Below are 20107 nucleotides of genomic sequence, written 5' to 3' on the forward strand. Positions count from 1 at the left end.
GTGCCGTGTTCAATCTTAGTTGCAGGGGGTGCTGCCCACCATCCCTTGCAGGACTCGAGGAATTGAACCGGCAACCTTGTAATTGAGAGCCCACTGGCCCATGTGGGAATCGAACCGGCAGCCTTCGGAGTTAGGAGCATAGAGCTCTATCTGCCTGAGCCACCGGGCCGGCCCTCAACCCTATTTTAAGTCAGGCCCATCCAGGACAATCTCCCAAATGGGTTTGGTAACTTAATTACATGTGCAAAATCCCTTCACCTTTGTCATGCAATATACCCTAATCATGGGAGTAATAGCCATCCTATTCGTGGTCCTGCTCACAAAGTAATGGATATTATACAGGGTGTGTACAATAGTGGGAGGGAATCTTGGGGCCATTTTAGAATTTTGCCTGCCATTCATCAAGGACACTCTTAAGTGGCAGTTATTTTCTGGGGGTGTCGGGCAACATTAACTAACACAAATTTCTTGTCACTGAAAACTGTTTTTTTGGCATTGAAATGCATTTTTTTTTCCTCCAGGTTTTTCAGACAAGGATCTTGAAGACGTATTAGGGGGTGGTGACTACAAACCTGACAAGGGTCGAGGTAGGAGCATTGATCTGTCCAAACACCTTATTGTCATTAAAAATGTGATTATGTGGCCAATAGTTTGATCCATTCTTAGCCTCTGGGAAATAAGAGGAGGTTCCCAGCCATCCCTGCTTGTAACTTGGGGTTCACTTGGAATGATGTGCGCTGTGCAGCTCAAGGGGGGATGTTTATAATCCAATTTGGAAAAGCCACACATTTCCTGTGATGTTCCTTAAGCCAGGCTGCTGTGGGGGTTAATGTCTCCATACTAGGAGAAGCCATTTGCCAAGACAGCACCAATTACAGTGACTGAGGGTCAAGGGACTCATTGGGAACAGCTCCCCACCTGGGGAAGCTGTCACCCTTGGGATGGGAGAAGCAAGACTCGTCGTGACAAGCATTTTTTAAAGAGACCCATCGCAAGTCAGACATCTTTTAAAATATCTTTTTATTTTCACATAGTTTAAGACCCACAGGAAGTTGTAAAAATTGTTCAGGACTATTCCTGTGTACCTGTCACCTAGTTTCCCCGGATAATGATATCTTACATAACCACAGTACATTGTCAAAACTGGGAAGCTGATATTGGTACAATACTGTTATTAAGTCAAGTACAGACCTTATTTAAATTTCATGAGATTTTGCCTGCACTCGAGTGTGTGTGTGTTCACATAGGTCTGCCAAATTTTTTCACGTGTACATCTGAGTAACCATGAGCACAGTTGGGTAGCAGAATGCAGAACTGTTCCATCACAAGGGAACTGTCTCGTGCTGGCCTTTCATCGTCACATCCTCCCCCAAGGCCAGATATTTTTCAGTTTCCCAAATGCCAAAGATATAAACCTTTTATCATAATATACGAGGTCAGACAATTAAGTCTGTGAACTCATCCTAGATAAAGTGCTGCATACCTCATTGCTGAATATCACTACGGTCACCTTCGAAGTACTCCCCTTGGGAAGCTATGCACTGACCCCAGCACCCAGTCTACCCTTCAAAGCAATTTTGGAACTCTTCTTCTGGAATGGCCATCAGAGCTGTCATTGTATTACCCTTGATGTCCTGAATGTCATCCAAATGTCTTCCTTTCAGTATTTCCTTTATCTTCGAGTAAAGAAAGAAGTCATTGGGGGCCAGATCAGGTGAGTAGGGAGGGCGTTCCAGTACAGTTATTTGTTTACTGGCTACAAACTCCCTCACAGACAGTGCTGTGTGAGCTGGTGCATTGTCGTGATGCAAGAGTCATGAATTGTTGGCAAAAAGTTTAGGTCGGCTAACTTTTTCACGCAGCTTTTTCAGCATTTCCAAATAGTAAACTTGGTTAACTGTTTGTTCAGTTGGTACAAATTCATAATGAATAATCCCTGCAATATCAAAAAATGTTAGCAACATCATTGCAACAAGTTCACGAACTTAATTGGCAGACTTCGTATGTCAAGATCTGATCCTAATATGGAAAGAATGTTAGCCAGATTTTTTTTTTTTTAATTTTATTGGGGGAATATTGGGGAACAGTATGTTTTTCCAGGGCCCATCAGCTCCAAGTCGTTGTCCCTCAATCTAGTCGTGGAGGGCACAGCTCAGCTCCAAGTCCAGTTGCCGTTTTCAGTCTTTAGTTGCAGGGGGTGCAGCCCACCATCCCACGCGGGAATTGAACCGGCAGTCTTGTTGTTGGGAGCTCCTGCTCTAACCAACTGAGCCATCCGGCCTCCTCTCCGAAGGCTGAGCGGTAGCTCATTGTCTTCAATCCAGTTGTGGAGGGTGCAGCTCACCGGCCCATGTGGGAATTGAACCAGCAACCCTGTTGTTCAGAGCCTGTGCTCTAACCACATGAGCCATCCGGCCGCCCCAAGCCAGACTTGATATGACAAAGCAGGTTATGGTTGTAATTTGATTTTTACTTGCGGTTGTCACCTGTTATGGTGCATTGCTGTGATCGTAACTTGTGGTTATGACATAAGTGGTTGTAGTTGTGACTATCGTGATGGTAACCTGTTCTAATGGCAAGTTCTGGTTGTAGCATTTTGTGGTTGTAACCTGTTTTGATGGTAAGTTGTGGTAATCAGTGTAACAAGTGATGAGTGTATCTGATTGTAACCCTGCCACACTCCCTGCAATCCTGGCTGTGGTAGTAGCATTTGCTCCTTTTTTGCAGGAACTGTGCCTTTCATATGGGAACAGTGTTCTCCCTAATGAAAGGATACTGTAGTCAAATCTGTCCTTCAAAACACCTCTCCAAACAGTGTTATCTTGAGTAAAAAGCTCTAAAGCCCTCTAAATGAAACTTGCCGGTGTCAGGAGAACATGGAACATTTAAAGGGCAAACCCAGCAAATTAGCCAATTACTCCTGGGTGACAAATGGTATTTCCAGATGGGGAGATGAGGACAGTAGCAGTTTCTGTACGCATGCACATGAATGAAAGTCTGAATGACATGTCAGGGGGGTTCCTTATTAAAAGTCATGCTTTAACAAGGAGGAAGTGTTAGGAAATTCTTTAATTAGGCTCATATTTGAACTTGTCTTGTAAAGAATAATCAATTTTTAGCTTAAGTTATACCCTCTGTCTTTATAGATGTCAGTAAAAGAAGATAAAAGGGGTCCCAGAAAAAAATACAAATGTGAAAATGAAAACTGGTTGTGATAAGGACACAAAGCAATTCTCAGACACTGTCCTATGTGCCAATATGCTAATGCCATGAGTGAAGATAACACATCACCTTTAAATAAATGATGATCGTCGGCATAAAAACAATCGTAATTCATACATTTTCCAACCTTAGGTCTTAAGCACTAGACTCAACTATAGTTTTGGAGTGTATTTCTGAAACAATATGTTATCTGTTATATATTTTTTTCTCAAGAAAACATTTTTGCTGGCCTTGTAGGAGCCTCATATTTTGTCTGTAGGTGACAGTGACAGTCTCTCGTCAACAGGTTGCACTGTTGTCTCACCTCCCACCTCCCTGTTAAATCCCGGGCAAGCTGACTGGTTGAGGGCTTGCTGAGGATGAAGGAGCTTCTGGCTCTCCCTATTCACTTGCCACTGAGATTGCCGTATTAACTGACAGTGCTGCAAATCGTGTAGGTCCCCTGTAGCAGCTGCAGGAGAGTTGCTGGTTTTCATGGCCTGTTCACCCCTCCCCGGTTGAACCAGCTTCTGGGGGAAGGGGAAATGAGAGCAACCCTGAGGAAGAAGGCCACAGACACCAGCTGTTCTCACTGGAACCAATCTGTTTCCTGAAATGGCTGTCTGCTTATCCAGGTTATAGTTGCTTTTTGAGGAAATGATTTGTTGACCTCACCCCGTCATGCTAGCAGTCCTCTCCCCTAATATCTTTTGAATCTAGAATATTCCTTCTCTTTGCCCCTCCTGAAGCCCAGACCCACGTCACCTCCACCTGGGTCATTACCTTCATGTCTTAACTGATCGCCTGGCTCCAGTTTGTCCTCCATGCAGCTGCCAGAGAGAACCATCAGGAATATGAAACTGATCTTCTCAGACCTGTATAATAAGGAAAAGACTGCCCAGTTAAAAAAACGAGCATAAGAGTTGAACAGGCACTTCACAGAGGAAGTTATATGAAGATGTTCAAAATCGTTTTTCATTAAGGAAATGCAAATTAAAACCACATTGACATACCATGACACACCCACCAGAATGGCTAAAATTAGACTGACAACACCAAATGTTGCTGTCGGTGTGGAGCAACTGAAACTCTCGTACATTGTTGGTGGGAATGTAAAGTTTCTTGTAAAACTGAACATAGACCTCCCTGATGTCCCAGCAATTTCACACTTACTCAACAGAAATGAGAGCTTACGTTTTAAAAAAAAACACATAAAAGAATGCTCATGGCAGCTTTGTTTATAATAGTGAAACAAAACAAAACAAAAAAAAACTGGGACTAGCTCAAGTATCAATAGGAGAATCATTAGATAGACAATTTGTGATATATTTATATATTCATACAATGGAATGAATTACTGATACACATAAAAACATGGATAAACATCATTGTGCTGAGTCGAGGAAGCCAAAGAAATAAAAGAGTACATACTACAGGAGCCCAAACCTATGAAGTTGTAATACTTGCAAACTAATCTGCAATGTTACACATGAGATCCATGGCTTCTGGGGCTGGGACACGGACAGGGAGTGATTGGGCAGGAACACGAGTGAACTTCCTGGGGTGTTGATCACATTCTGTATTTTGGCAGGTGTATTCATCTGCCAAGACTTACCAAATGGTACATGTGAGATTTGTGTATTATACTATACATAAATTTTGCCTTGTAAAAGGAATCATAAGCAAATGTGGAACTCTAGGTAACAATATGTTGAGGGGTGACGTGAAGTGATATCTGCATCACAAAAATAAAGGGGTGGATGGACAAGATGATAAAGCAAATAATGCAAAATGTTCACTATAAAACCAGAGGGTGTGTATATGAGTTTGGTATACAGTGTTTTCAACTTTTTTTTTGATGTTTGAAAAGTTTCTTAAGTAAATGTTGGGGAAATTTTTTTTAAAGCCTCTTTAATAACTTCCCACTGCCTATAAGATAAGTTAAAGCTCCTTAGCTTGCTGTGGTATCTTTCTGCCCTAGACCACTAGGTTCCTTTCATCTCCAAACATGCAAATGGACTGGGCCTTTACCTGTTACTTTTCTGTCTGAAATGCCTTTCTTCTACCAAATGAATTCCCACTCATTCCTGAGAGAATGCTAAGCTACCCACCCTTTAAGAGACACCTCAAAGATTGCCTCCTCTCTGGAGGCTCCACACCTCTCTGCCCCAGGTTGGCCCTGTGTCACAACGCCCCAGGTTGGCCCTGTGTCACAACACCCATCTCTTGCCTCTGGGTTCTCCTAGTTCCTCTCACCCCTGCTAGTACAGGGGAGCCCTTATCGCAGCGGCCACACTTGAGTCATGTATGGGGTCAGACAATTAAGTTTACGAACTCATCCTAGAAAAAGTGCTACATACCTCATTGCTGAATATCACTACGGTCACCTTTGAAGTACTCCCCCTGGGAAGCTATGCACCGACGCCAGCGCCTAGTCCACCCTTCAAAGCAGTTTTGGAACTCTTTTTCTGCAATGGCCATCAGAGCTGTCGTCGTATTACCCTTGATGTCCTGAATGTCATCAAAATGTCTTCCTTTCAAGATCTCCTTTATCTTCGGGTAAAGAAAGAAGTCATTGGGGGCCAGATCAGGTGAGTAGGGAGGGTGTTCCAATACAGTTATTTGTTTCCTGGCTAAAAACTCCCTCACAGAAGTGCCGTGGGAGCTGGTGCATTGTCGTGATGCAAGAGCCATGAATTGTTGGTGAAAAGTTCAGGCTGTCTAACTTTTTCACGCAGCCTTTTCAGCGCTTCCACATAGTAAACTTGGTGAACTGTTTGTCTAGTTGGTACAAATACATAATGAATAATCCCTCTGATATCAAAAAAGGTTAGCAACATCGGTGCAACAAGGTCGCGAACTTAATTGTCAGACCTCGTGTATCTTTTTCATTCCTGCTAGATTTGGCTTTCTGAAGGCAGGCACCCTTTTCCTTGTGTATCCCTGGCACCCCCAGTGAAAGTGCTGAAATGAGGGGGGTTGGGATGGAACATACACCTGGCTTTGCTTTCTACCCTGTCATGCCCACCTCCCCAAGAAGGGAAAGGTGAGGCATTTGATTGGCTAGGCTGATGACCCTCTGGGCCACATTAGTGATGGAGTCATGGCATGAAATGCTTTCTCTTGGACCCTGAAGGGAGTGAGGGAGCCTGGGGCGCTCCATGTAGCTGTCTGGCTGTGTGTACACTCTTAGAATATGTGGACTCTGTGATCTGGTCTGTAAATCCAGCTTTCCCCCAGGTAAGCTCCAGGGTGATTTGTGAGAGGGGAGAAGAGAAATAGCAGGAAGCTTCCATCTGGCTTCAGGCCATATTTTCTAACTCAGTACACAGAAGCCTTGACCTTGAGGTTGTTGGTGTACTTGTCTAGCCCATTCATAAAACGAATGCTTTCCCTGATCTTCCCCTGAGTCTTTTAATGTTCTCAATTGTTAAAGGACCTGCAGGGAAAGAGGGGTGTCATTATCACCCCCACTGGCATGTTGGTCAGAAAACTCTTGATAAGTTCACCCATGGTATCAATAGGGGATGAGAGAAGGGCTGGGTCAGGGGAAGAGAGTGGGTCAGGGAAGGAGCAAAAAGGGACACGCTTTCCCTTCTCCACAGCGCCTTTGCACCCTCAGGGACAGTCTTCCTTCTGCTTTCCTTAAAGATCATTCTGGGGCAGCAGCATCTCATTGCCCTGGCTGGATATTTTACCCCCTGCCCGTTGTCACTGGACCTTCCCTGAACTGCTGGGTCTGTTCAAAGCTAGCATTTCAGTGACCAACTCGTTCAAGTGGCGTCCCTCGGGATAGGTCTCTTCAGGGAGGGCTTTTCTTCTGCTTTAAGCCCAAACCTTCCCTTTATTGCAAAGAACACCAGAAAGAGAAGAGTCCCCCACCACCCCCGGAACTTCTCCTTGTCGATCTAAAGGTGAAAGTTGATTTGTAGCACGCAGCCCTCCACTGCGTTGATGCCTTTTTTTGGGGTCAACACCTCTTGCCTCTGGATCTAGCAGCCTGCATGCTGGGTTACTCTGTTACAGGCTGCTTGTTTGCAACTACTTTGGGCTCATGGGGCAGAAAATACTATATCGTTTTTTCAGTCAGAAAATTTAATGTTAGAATCAAATTGGGCATCTTTTTACTCCCAGATGGCAAATTTTCAGGCCAAAAGCATGCAGTTCTTAAAAATTGAGGCAAGAATCAAGATCCATGCATTTAAAGAGATACAAACATTTTCTTTCACATGTGTCTGGGTCTCGCATATTGGCTGTGTGAAGATGTCCCCTGGTATGTGGCATGAACGCCATCACCTTTAGTTCCCAGAGTTAAATGAGAAGATGTTCTTGGCTCTGGTCAGCTAGTTGACTGTCACCTTAAGTGCTGTCTCCCTCCAAATGCAACCTCCTCGGTTCTCAGGAGGAACCTGCCGGAGCCTCTGTCCTTGATTTCCTTCTAGAGCTTTTCATAGACAGCTTCCCCTGCTCTCCCCACTCGCCTGGCAGGCGCCTAGGCTCAGCAGACTGCTTTCTGCCTTTGAATTTCTGTTTTATTTCTCTCATAAAACCACACATGGGAAGCCTTGCTTAGGCCTCTGTGCTTTCTCCCTGTCTGGAACCTTAAGTCGTCTGGACTTTCCTGGGCCCCCAGGAGGCCTTACTGAGTTATTTATAAGAATCTTTTTTATTGTGGTATGATATACATAAAGTTTACCATTTCAATCATTTTAAAATTAATTTTTATTAAATTTGTTGGGGTGACATTGGTTAGTAAAATTGTATAGGTTTCCAGTGTACAATTCTATAACACATCACCTGTATATGGCATTGTGTGCTCACCACCCAGAGGCAGTTTTCTCCTTCCATCACCACGTATTTGACCTCCTTTACCCTTTTCTACCTCCCCCCACACACACCCTTTTTTTCCTCTGGTAACCACCGTACTGTTGTCTGTGTCTATGAGTTTTTGTCTTGTTCATTCGTTGCTTTCAGTTTTATATCCCACATAAGAGTGAAACCGTATGCTTCTCCACTTTTTCTGTCTGACTTATTTCACTTAGTGTGATATTCTCAAGATCCATCCATGTTGTTGCAAACGGCACTATTTCATCTTTTCTTACGACTGAGTAATATTCCATTGTATATATATACTACATCTTCTTTATCCAATCATCTATCACAGGACACTTCTGTTGTTTCCATGTCTTGGCCACTGTGAATAATGCTGCAGTAAACATAGGGGTACATATATCTTTACAAATAAATATTTTCAGAGTTTGGGGTAGATACCCAGAAGAGGGAATGCTGGGTCGTATGGTAATTCTATTCTTAATGTTTTACTGTTTTCCATAGTAGCTGTACCAATTTACATTCCCACCAACAGTGTATGAGGGTTCCTTTTCTCCACAGCCTCTCCAACACTTATTATTACTTGTCTTGTTGATGATAGCCATTCTAACAGGTGTGAAGTGATATCTCATTGTGGTTTTGATTTGCATTTCCCTAATAGCTAGTGAAGTTGAGCATCTTTTCATATATCTATTGGCCATTTGTACGTCTTCTTGGGAGAAGTGTCTGTTCAGGTCCTCTGCCCATTTTTTAATTGGATTGTTTGTTTTTTGTTGTTGAGTTGTATGAGTTCTTTATATATTTTGGATATTAGCCCCTTATCGGAGGTGTTGTTTATAAATATCTTCTCCCATTTGGTTGGTTGCCTCTTTGTTTGTTGACAGTTTCTTTTGATGTGCAGAAGCTTTTTAGTTTGATACAGTCCCATTCATTTATTTTTGCTTTCAGTTCCCTTGCCTTTGAGGTCAAATTCATTAAATCCTCTCTGAACCCAAGGTCCATAGTTTAGTGCCTATGCTTTCTTCTATGCAGTTTATTGTTTCAGGTTTTATATTTAGGTTTTTGATCCATTTTGATTTAATTTTGGTATATGGTGACAGATAGCAGTCTAGTTTCGTTCTTTTGCCTGTGGCTTTCAATTTTCCCAGCACCATTTATTGAAGAGGCTGTCTTTTCTCCATTGTATATTATTGGCTTCTTTGTCAAAAATTATCTGTCCATATATATGTGGGCATTTCAACCATTTTTAAGTGTACATTTCAGTGGAATTAAGTACATTCACAGTATTGTGCAACCATCATTATCCATGTACAGAACTTTTCCAAACTTAAACTCTGTACTGAGTAAGCAGTTATGCCCCATTCTTCCCTACCCCCGGTCACTAATAGCCACATTCATTCTACTTTCTGTCTCTGTGAATTTGACTACTTTAGGTACCTCATATAAGTGAACTCATACAGTATTTGTCCTTTTGTGTCTGGCTTTTTTCACTTAGCATAATGTTGTCACATGGTAATGTTTCACTTAGCATAAGGTTCACCCATGTTGTAGCTTAGATCAGCATTTCTTTTTTGGCTGAGTAATATTCCATTGTATGGACAGACAACATCATTTTTAATCCATTCTCCCTACTGGTTCTTTGAAGAAAACATTTCTCTTCCATTTTTGCTGTATTTATAGTCACTATCTCAAAGTATCTGGGTCCTCTCATGACCCTTTACAAGCTATTAAGTTAATCTCATGTAACAGGGAATCGAGTCTCGATGGGAACATAAGCATGGCAGAAGAGCAGAAGTGGAATGGCTTACCCCAGAAATATTGGCTAAAACCCGTCAGACATCCACTGGCTACTTGGTGACCACCAACTCCCCCAGGTGGTCTGCCCAGCTGTGGGCACAGTGAAACGAGTTGGGGCCTTCCATTAGGAGCTGAAAAGTTAGGGATTTGCCCTCAGCTAGCCCGAACTCCCTCTGAATAGCCCTTTCTAGATCTCTCATCTGTATGTGTCTCTAACTTAATTCTTTGCACCTATTTCCATATTTTTTTAAGCTTTCATACTATGAAGAAATAAGTTGTCTCTGGTCCTAGTGTCCTAGAGCGTGAAGAGACCCACTTGCTCCCTCGAAACCTCTTTTCTCCCTCCCCTCCTGACTCTTTAACAAAAAAATAGACTTTATTTTTCAGAGAACTTTGAGGTTCACAGCAAAACTGAGCGTAATGCACAGAGTTCCCATCCCCCCCACCCCCCCACCCCCAGAGTCTCCCCCATTACCAACATCTCTTACTAGACAGGGGACATATGTTACAATCCAGGAATCTACATTCCCTCAGACTCTTTGATTGGTGAAGGAAATGTTCATTGCCTCCAACATCCCAGGGCAGTTTCCCCTAATAATCCTGGGCCTTGGGAACACAGTCACTCTCCATTAATGAGCGTTATGCCACGAGAAGACGAGGATGACGTGAAGGGAGTGCTCAAGGCTAATTAATATCCTGAAATGGCACTACTTGCTTGTCGGGGGGCTGCTGTCTGGGGAAGTGTTTGTGTGCGCACGCGCTGTGAAATTTTATCACATGCATAGATTCCTGCGACCACCACCACAGTCAGGATAAAGGACAGTTCTGTCGCCGCAAGGATCCTGCCTGTTTTCCTCTTATAATCACAGCAAGCCCCCTCCCTAACTCCTGTCAACCAGTATTCTCTTCTCCATCTCTGTGATATTTCAGAACCTTTTGAATTTAAAAATCCTGGGTAAGGAATTGTCAGCCTGCATGTGTTATTGTTCCAAGAACAACTTCAGGTCTATGCCAAGATGGAAGTGGAAGCCCTTGCAAACTCTTAATTATGACTTAATCCTGTAGCATATCAGAAGTATGCTGTATATGTACCTAAATTACATGAACAGAAACATCTAGATTTGAAGAAAAACATACATAGCACTAAACACAGGAGGAAAGTAAAGTGAAATATTAACCATAAATCTCGCTGGCTGGTGAGATTATAAATTATTTTTATGCTGGCCTTTCATCCTTTTTTTAAAACAAAGTTTTACATAAGCATATTTCTCGAATCAGATAAAGAATAAATACTTCTTACAGGAAATACTATATACGTGGGGCACAGACTGTCGTCATTCACAAGTCAGGCTCACCTGGCACAGGCCCAGCTCCGCCACCTGCCAGCAAGTCCCTCACCTGCAAGCTTCTGCTCCCTCCCCTGTAAGGTAGGGATGCCGGGTGACCTGTCCTACTGGATTGCAAAGAGATTCAGTGGAGTACTGTGCACAGAGAGCCAGGATATTAAAAATGCTCAATGTGCAGTGACTGTCATTTTGGGGGCTCATGGGCTCACAGCGGACACTAAGTGCTTTTGTCCTTTTTCCAGGTGATGGCCGGTATGGCAGCAATGACGAGCCTGAAGCCGGTGGGTTTGAGTCCCAAGGTTTCTGTTTGAAAGCACAAGGAGACCTAGTGCTGGCCTGCTCTCGTCTCAGAGTTGGCCTTCCAGACCTCCCCCTGAATGTTTCTGGTAGAGAACCGTGAGGCTAACAGCAGAGGGATGAAGTCACTTACAAGCATTATGCATGAAAATATGGATCCCTGGGGAGGTGGCCCCACTGGAAGCCCCCTGACCTGAGACCTAGAGACCTGTGTGGGACTCCGTTAAAGAGGGACTGCACCATTTCCATGTCCACCTTTTATGCTTGTCAAAATGGAAGTCCTTACAGAAAATGAGAAGCACTTGGCAAATCCAAGGGGGCACTGTGTCATTTGAACCCCTTAGCTACGTACAGGTGGCGTAGTCCTCTCTTACTGGCTTGAGGGTGCTGGGCATTGGAGCAAGCTTAACTCCGTGCCTGAGCCGATCCTTGTGCTGCTCTTCGCTTGACTTGACTTCTTATTTCTCCCACCCTCTCCTTTGCCCAGGAATGTCGCCAGAGACCGGCACCATTGCCGGTGTGGCCAGTGCCCTGGCCATGGCCCTGATCGGTGCCGTCTCCAGCTACATCTCCTACCAGCAGAAGAAGTTCTGCTTCCGCATTCAGCGTAAGTGGATCTGCCCTGTGGCCTGTTGTGGCTGTGCCCACAGCTGTTTCATTCCCCCAACTCCTGGATATGAACGAATGGTCAAGGTCTTTGGAGGGAAGGGGGCAGAAACATGAGCAAGTTGAGATTCAGGTCCATTCCACAGCCTTCCTGAGAACAACTCCAGAGAAGACTTTCCGGGGAAGGGGGAGGTGGAGTTGCACGTTGGGAAATCCTTGGGGACGCAACGGAAGTGTAAACCAGCTTGGAAGAGAGGATGGGGCTGGACAAAATGACTTTGGTCTCCCAAGGGTTCCAGTTCCCAGAAGCCGGGGGCAGAGCCCAATGACCTTTGTGATGTTTCCTTGTAATCAAACAAGAGAGACCGGGGAATTTCCATATGGCCTCAGATCTCACCCAAAGGAATTTGGGGCCTTCAGAGGCTCTGGATCAACAGCTCCCTCTCATGCTGCCAGTTTCCTCAGGAGCAGAAGGCAGCAGGCTGTGGGCATCGCTAAGACCCAGCAGGCAGCACTGTTGGGTAAGCCAGCCCCCTCCCCGCCCTTTCAGGTCCCAAGAAGTCACTGCCCGGGTGCCCCTGCACCTCCCCCCATGAGTCAGAACAATGTTAAAATATATAGAATGACAAATTGTTTTAAAGGAGGAGGAATGCAAGAGAGAATAGAGTGTGGTTTTGCGCCCCATCCACCCATGCTAGATTTGTGAAAGCTAGGTTGCTTCCATTTCATGCCGTAGCTGTGAATCTAGAAGATGTGGATAAATTGCAGAGTTACACGTGAAGTCCTGTCTTGGAAGCTGGCAGGTATCCCATGCTGGGAACCCTGTAGGGGTGCTGTTGGGGGTGAACTGAAAGACCACACTGGTTCGTTTTAGAAACGCAGTGTTTAATGTGTCACTGTTTACTGAGAGTGTATCTCTACTTTAAGGCTGTCCATTTTTAGTTCAAGTGACAGAACATGACTCAGTGGTAGTTCCCCTCTTTCTTGAAGTTGAGGACTGTTCCCTGTGAGGCTTAACCTACTCTTGCTCTAGGCCTCTGTCCTTCATTCTAGCCTGGAGCTGAGCTTCCCAGAAGACTAACCCAGGTCCCAGAATGCTTTGAATGTTGATATTGCCGAAGTATCCAACTAATTTTTCATCTGGCCATCACATTTGCTTCTTTTACTCTTATGTCACAATCTTGACAGGGCCACCACATACAGACAGCTACACAGGCTGTGCACAGCAGTACTCCAGGGTCACCATTCACATCTCAGTGCACAACCTGCACAACCGTTCATGGTCTCCTTGCTTGAGATCCTGTCAACTCATTTGGGATTGAGAAGCTTGGCTATAGGGTAGTTTGAATAAGGAAGACTCAGAAGGAGAGCAGACCTGGAGGCTACATTGTTCTTAAAACTATCCCTTGTCCCAGCTCAAAAGCAAAGAAACTGAGTGGCTTAAAACAACAGAAATCTATTCTTTCACAGCTCTGGACACCAGAAGTCCAAGATCAAGGTGTCAGCAGAGTTGGTTCCTCCTGGGAGCTCCTGAGGAGGGTCCTTCCTTGCGGCTCTCAGGCTCTGGTGGCCCTAGGTGTCCCATGGCTTACGGCTGCATCAGTCCGATATCTCTCAGCCTCTGCCTTCACATGGCCTTTCCCTTTGTGTCTGTGTTTCTCCTCTTTTGTCTCCCATAAGGACACCTGTCATTGGATTTAGGGTCCACCTGGATAATCCAGGATGATCTCATCTCGAGATCCTTAACTTAGTGACATCTACAAAGACCCTTTTTCCAAATAAGGTCACATCCACAGGTTCCGGGGATGAGGACATGGACATACATATATTTTGGGAGCCACCATGCACCCCAGTACAGCATCGTTACCCTGACAGTGAGAATTCCCACAGCTCGATTGATTAGGTATGATGGACACCGTTATCTCATAGACGAAGAAATGGAGGCTCAGAGGATTGGTGAAGGAGCTTGCTCCAGATGGGAAGCAAAGAATCGAGAAGGGGTGCCAGTCGGTAGGAACGGGGAGGGAAAAGAGGTTGATTTCCAAACCAAAAAAGAGATGTCTGGGTTGTATCTGTTTGTCACTATGGGGACACTAATGTGAAATGAAAACACGTTATTTTCACATTTGTTTCCTGAAACAAACAGGTGTGAGGTTTTACAAATTGAATTAGCAGGAAAGCCACATAAATCGTGAGAACATGAAGGCCTAGGTCTATAGAGTTGAGCGATTTATATGATATCTGGGAATGGATAAACCAAAAAGAGGGGGGTGTTGATAACAGCTGAAAGCTATGTGGCAAAAAGACTGGAGAACGTGGACGTAATCTCTCTTTCTGGGGGGCCAGCCTCAAGGTGAGGGTGTTACTGGGCTGGGCAGTGGGGGTGAGCCTGCTGGAGGGGGTGGCACAGGCCAGAGAGGCAAGTAGGCTTGTGGGGCTAATGGTCGCTTCCAGGAAGTTCATGGAACCCACTGCCCTTGCAGACCGCTCAGCGGGAGCCAACAGGCCTCTCTCCTGTCCCTCCGCACCCCCATTTAGCCTAAGGGCAGGCTCCTCTCCATGTGCGCACACTGCTTCTCTGCAGGTGGTCCCTCCACCCATGTCCTTGGCGCCCAGATTTTCCCCTCAATGTGTTAATGATATCGTCATCATTGCTTAACCCACACTGTCCTGAATCCCTTACGTGGATACACTCGTGCAAGTAGTACTGTGTTTCCCCGAAAATAAGACCGGGTCTTACATTCATTTTTGCTCCAAAAGATGCATTAGGGCTTATGTTCAGGGGATGTCATCCTGAAAAATCATGCTAGGGCTTCTTTTCTGGTTAGGGCTTATTTTCGGGGACACGCGGTATGTATCATCAGCCCCAGTTTACACAGAAGGGAATCGAGTGTGGAGTGGTGCCCTCACATGAAGAGGACCTGCCTTGCTTCTGTATCCACTCCCTGGGCTACCAACTTTCTCTTTAGAATTAGTGAGTTGTCTCCACCGGGTCTCTGTGGCCGCCCCTCACATGAATCCTGTCCCCCCACCCTACATCAGTGGGTTCCCCAATCCTGGGACTTGTGCCCCCTGCATAGATCTGCTGTGGGGCCATAGCACCACTGTGTCCCCTGCTGGTCCAGGCCAGGTCTCCTAGTCTTCCATCTGGATGGTTCCATCAGCCTCCTGCCTGCCCCCACACTTCTCCAGCAGCCAGGAGGACCTGTTTAAAATGCACAGGGCCAGCTCTGCCAGGTCCTCCCGTGCTTCCCACTGCTCTCTAGGTCATGGCCGAACCCCCGAGCTTGGCATCCAAAGCCCTTTATGGTTCGGCCGCAACTCCTTTCCCTCAGCCCCTCGCCCCCTCCCCCCCCTTACCCGTCCCGACTACTGAGGCCCTGGGCCCAGAAGCCTTTCTCCATAGCCATACTCACTTACCTGGGTGTGCCCTGCTGTCTCCAGCATCCTCTGCAGTGTCTCCTCTCCTCACCTAGCTCTCATCCTTTGGGCCTGAGGTACCCTCCTAGGAAGCCTTCCCTCCCTCACTGCCTGTGGGCCCTGACTCGATGTCTTTCCTGCGTGCGGCCACAGCGCCCCCTGCCGACTGGTGAGAAGCCTATGCGACAGGATTGGCCTTGGTGGTTTGTTTCCCTGTCTGTGACTGCTGCACCCCCACTTCCCATAACTCTGGACTGTCAGCTCCCTGGGGGACCGTGTGCATTTCATCTACCAATGTGTCCCGGGCACCTAGGATGGGTTATAATCGGAAGGAGTCCCATGGGTGTGGGGTGGCTAAGCCCACCGTGAAGCTGGGAGTCGGGATCTCTAATACCTGCCCTTTGTGCTGAGCTTCTGCCTAGAATGGCCTCAGCCACCACAGCATGGAGGGTAGGAAAGGCAGAGCGGAAATGGTTTACTGGTGCACTAGGAGGGTGAGGGAGGGTAGCATGTGTCTTCTAGGAGGCGCTGTGGTGCTCAGGGGCTTCCAGCCTCTGCTGCCACCAAAAGGGCTCACGTTTTGGGGACCCTCTGCTTCCCCATCTCTGCCCTCAGTGCCAAGGGCCAGTGCATCTCACAGAAAGCCCGTGTGCTTTGTTGCCGGGGGCTCAGTTCTTGCTCCAGGGTCCTAAGCTTTGCGTCTTGCCTTCAGATGCAGCAGAAGTTCAAGGTAATGATATGCTTTGACTTACTCATTTTCCTCTTCTGCTTTGGCCTCGAGGCCTTGTGGTCCTCCCTCCCCACCCCGCTGCTCTTGCCCCTTCTCACAGCTCTCCACGCTGTCCCCCTTCCTGGCACTCTCCAACTTGGCTTCGACCACAACCATCTTTAGCTTTTCCAGACGCTCTGTCCCCAGGCTGGGTGGGGCTGGGTTCAGGGATGCATGGGGGGGGGGATCCTAGCTGGGACTCAGATGCCCACTGGCAGTCGTCCATGAGGGGCAAGCAGACGGCTGCCCACAGGCAGAAGCCAGTCCAGTGCATACCAGGATGGCAGCCGAGCAGTGACTAGGGGCTTAGCATCTCCCAGCCCCTGCCCATCAGCTGGGAACAACTTCCGCCAGCTCCATCACCTGCACTGCCTTGGATGGGGGCTGACCACTCCTTTCAATGAGCAACACCCTCATTTTTCCTGGGCCTATCTGGTGTCTGCCTTGAGCCCAGCAAGCAGCAGGGCAGGCAGGCGTACTTTTCTAGGTGAGAATCCTGAATGCAGCCCAGGATGGTGGAGTGACTTACGTTGGAGCCTGCTCAGTCGGTTAGTTGGTTAGAACCATGACCCAATTTTCCCACAGGCCCAGGTCTCTGATGAGGTTTACAGTTTCCAGCTTATCCAGGGATAAGACAAGGACTCTTGACTGTCCCCAAGCAGCGGCAGGGGTAGGGCCTGCTCCGAGTCTTGAGTAATGGCCCTTGCATCTGGCATGGTGCTATTCAGTAGTTGGAGTGCTAGCATGCAGCAGATGCTTTCTAGAAGCCCCATGTCCCTCTCAGAAGTAGGCAGGGAGAAAGCCCAAATGACTAACCACACCACAGCAGCTCTCATCTGTGCGCCCTGGGCCCTGCACGCTGGGGCAGGGATAGCGCTGTTCCCCTGCCTGCAGGACCCGCTTGGCCTCTCCATGCAGGTGTTGCTGGGAAGGCCGGACATTAGCAGGAGGCTTTGCTGGCATCTCCTTAGTGAGCCCCACTCAGCCATCTGCCCCTCCCTGCTCAGCATCCATCAGTTACTCATGCGGTGCTTGGCTCCCTCTCTGCTTCCCTGGCCCCTGGGCCACCATGTGGACCCAGGACCCTGCCATTGGGTGCCCTTGTGCTGGGTGGCTCTGCTGCCTGGCCCAGAGCCCCACACGTGGTGGCACCTGTCCTCTGTGGATGGGGTGACTGTCAGGGGCCTTTGCTGGTTGCTATTTCTGTGGACGATGATGAGGAGTCCTGGGCAGGTCAGCACACTCCCAGCCAGCCAGTGTTTGCTCAGACAAGGACGTTCAGGTGGCCCAGGTACAGGGTCTGAGTCCATTAAGGGTGTTGTGTGTTTCTACATGTCATGGAGGACTTGCTCAGGAGTGCTCGATCACAGTGGGAGACCTTTGAGCTCTGCGTCCATCACTAACTCCACGCTTTACCCTTTGCAGAGGGTGTCAATGCAGACTACGTGAAGGGGGAGAACCTGGAAGCCGTCGTGTGTGAGGAACCCCAAGGTGAGGACTTCTTGTTCACTGTCCCTTGCTGAAGGTCTCCTAGTCAGTGGGCCCAGCACTCAGCAGAACTGTACTTGGGAAGTGGGAAGAGCAGAGGCGGCTCTTTCTAGAATGTGCAGCCAGAGCAAGGGACTGCAGAGGCCCAGAGGTCCCTGTACTCTGCACCCGATTAGCTGGACACCAGTGCCAGGTGGTACCATGTCAAGGACTTCTGTGCACTGTTGAGGCTCAGACACTGCTCTTGTCATCTGCGCATGAGCCCCGGGTCCCTGTGCTCCCTGCCGTGGAAATAGACACCTCCCAGACAAACTCTGATAGAGCCATGGGGCATCTTTCAATCTAGACTCCTAACCTTTCAATTTGAAAATTGCCAAAGGCAAGAGGGAACTGGGTTAAAACAGGCCCTGTTGTTGGAGAACATGCCTCACCCTACCTCCCTCCGTCCCCGTTCTGTGGTCATCAAGCCCTTTCTGGGTGCAGGGACCATTGGTGATGGAGGCTGTGGAAGCTCAGGCTGCTGGCCTGGAGTGGCCAGTCTCAGGGCAGATACCACCTAGGGCCCCAGAATGCTGGTGGTGGTCAGGAGAGGCTGTGTGAAGGCGGGGAGTCAGCAGCTTTCCTCAGGAGACTCCAGGGTGGGTGCAGGTAGGGAGATGGGAGTGCAGCAGCGGGTGGGGGGATGGGCCACACTTATGGGTAATGGGGAGCAGGGTACTTACTCCCTGCCATTGCTTAGGATGGGTACCTGCAGTGCTGCACTGAGTGGACTCAAGAGCCCTGGATGAAAACATGGGAAAAGTGACCCTACAGTAGCATTCACTGTGATCATTTCTAAAACTCTTAGCCACCATCGTGTGAGCAGGTACTGTGGGCCAGGTACCGTGTTGAGTATTTAAAATGATCCTCCCCGCAATCCCATCAGGAGCATTCCCACTTTACAGATGAGGAAATGGAGGCTGAGTTGTTCCCAGGGGCTGACCAGCTTCCTCCTCTCCAGGGCCCAGGGTTACTCTGCCTGGGGACACAGTGGATGTCAGAAGGGAGGTTCCCCGGCAGGGGCTGAGCTGCTACAGCCCCTGGACAGGACAGACGGGGAGCCACAGCACTGCCCCAGCAGGGGCTGGCTTGTGTGTGCGCGCCTTCTGTGTAGGGTGGGAATAAATCCCTTCTAATGGGTGTCTTCTTTCCGCAGTGAAATTCTCAGCGCTGCCACCACAGACCTCAGAGCCCCCGCAGCCCCAGCCGCCCCGGATCTGAGGCGCCACATAGCAGCAGACACACAGGGGTGCCGCCACTGGGGACCCAGCTCCTTATTTCATTTGGACCCACAGCCGCTGTAGTTCTGCTTCGATGTCATTGGCTTCTCGTTCTAAGTTCTCTGGATGAGCTCTGGGTGATTGTGAGTTTGGTTTCTGTGCTCTGCACACAGACTGGGGTGCCCCCCTGCTGTAGGTGCTCTGAAGAGACTTGGTGTTGAAATCCAGCCTCAGGAGCCGCTGGGTCACTGACTCCCCAAAGCCAGCCTGTCCCAGGCCTAAGTGAGCTGGGGAGGGGGAAAACGGGAGGTGACAGAAGGCAAGAGGACACTTATGCTTAAAGGACAAGAGTTTGACCGCAGGGTAATGTCACGCCTGAGCTGCTACACTGATTCACTGGCGGGTTTCTGCCAATAGGCAGCCCTTGGTGTGACCTCAGAGGGCTGTCAGGGTGCCCAGCTAGCACCCAGTGCTTGAAGCCACTGCAAGGAGCAAACCAGCGAGCACCCAGTACACACACACACCACATGGGGCCGTCATCTTGGGGGTGGGGGTCGTCATCTTGGTCCTTCTTTCCAGTTCCAGCTTTGACACTGCTGGGCTTCTAGAAAGTTGGCCTACGTGGAGACTTCTTTTTTTATTTTAAGTGCAAACATGCATGCCATGATAGTCCGGCCCTGAGAGTTTAGGAACCTTCTGGAGAAGTAGGAAGCTGTGACTCTCAGGTCTAATTTCCATCTGATTCCACAGGGGACGAGTGCGGTCCCCAGGTTGACATGATTAGTTTTTAGGAATCATTCATGCACTGGAAATGCATTTTATTCTGGGCGTGGGACGTGCTCATCCTCCACTCTTTTGGTGTTCTTATTTTGGTAGCAAAAGCTACAGAGGTCAATAATGAGCTTCAAAGCCACAAGCATGCTGTGTGCTTGTTGTTGGCTTAGAAATGTACTGGGGGGAGGGTTGGTAAGGGGAGAATTTGCTTGCTTTAGTGATGTACACCTGACTTGGTAAGTTTGTAGTTACCTGTCTGGCCTGCTCGGTGTGGTAAACACCAGAACCCGGGAACTGGTCCCTTACCTGGCTCGGCGCTG

The 20107-nt window shown here is 47.8% G+C and overlaps 1 protein-coding gene across 1 annotated transcript in view; it reads left to right on the forward strand.

Moving 5' to 3' along the window:
- CD99L2 (CD99 molecule like 2) overlaps positions 1–19145 on the forward strand; it is an 82215-nt gene extending 63070 nt beyond the window's left edge. The window contains exons 5-9 of the mRNA XM_033111227.1: positions 522–587; positions 11417–11455; positions 11959–12078; positions 17692–17757; positions 18950–19145. Of these exons, the coding sequence (XP_032967118.1) occupies positions 522–587; positions 11417–11455; positions 11959–12078; positions 17692–17757; positions 18950–19014 (356 nt within the window). The 3' untranslated portion in view covers positions 19015–19145. The remainder of the gene's footprint in view (positions 1–521; positions 588–11416; positions 11456–11958; positions 12079–17691; positions 17758–18949) is intronic.
- The last annotated feature ends 962 nt before the right edge of the window (positions 19146–20107 follow it).

Source organism: Rhinolophus ferrumequinum, chromosome X, assembly GCF_004115265.2.
Source record: "Rhinolophus ferrumequinum isolate MPI-CBG mRhiFer1 chromosome X, mRhiFer1_v1.p, whole genome shotgun sequence".
NCBI lineage: Eukaryota > Metazoa > Chordata > Mammalia > Chiroptera > Rhinolophidae > Rhinolophus > Rhinolophus ferrumequinum.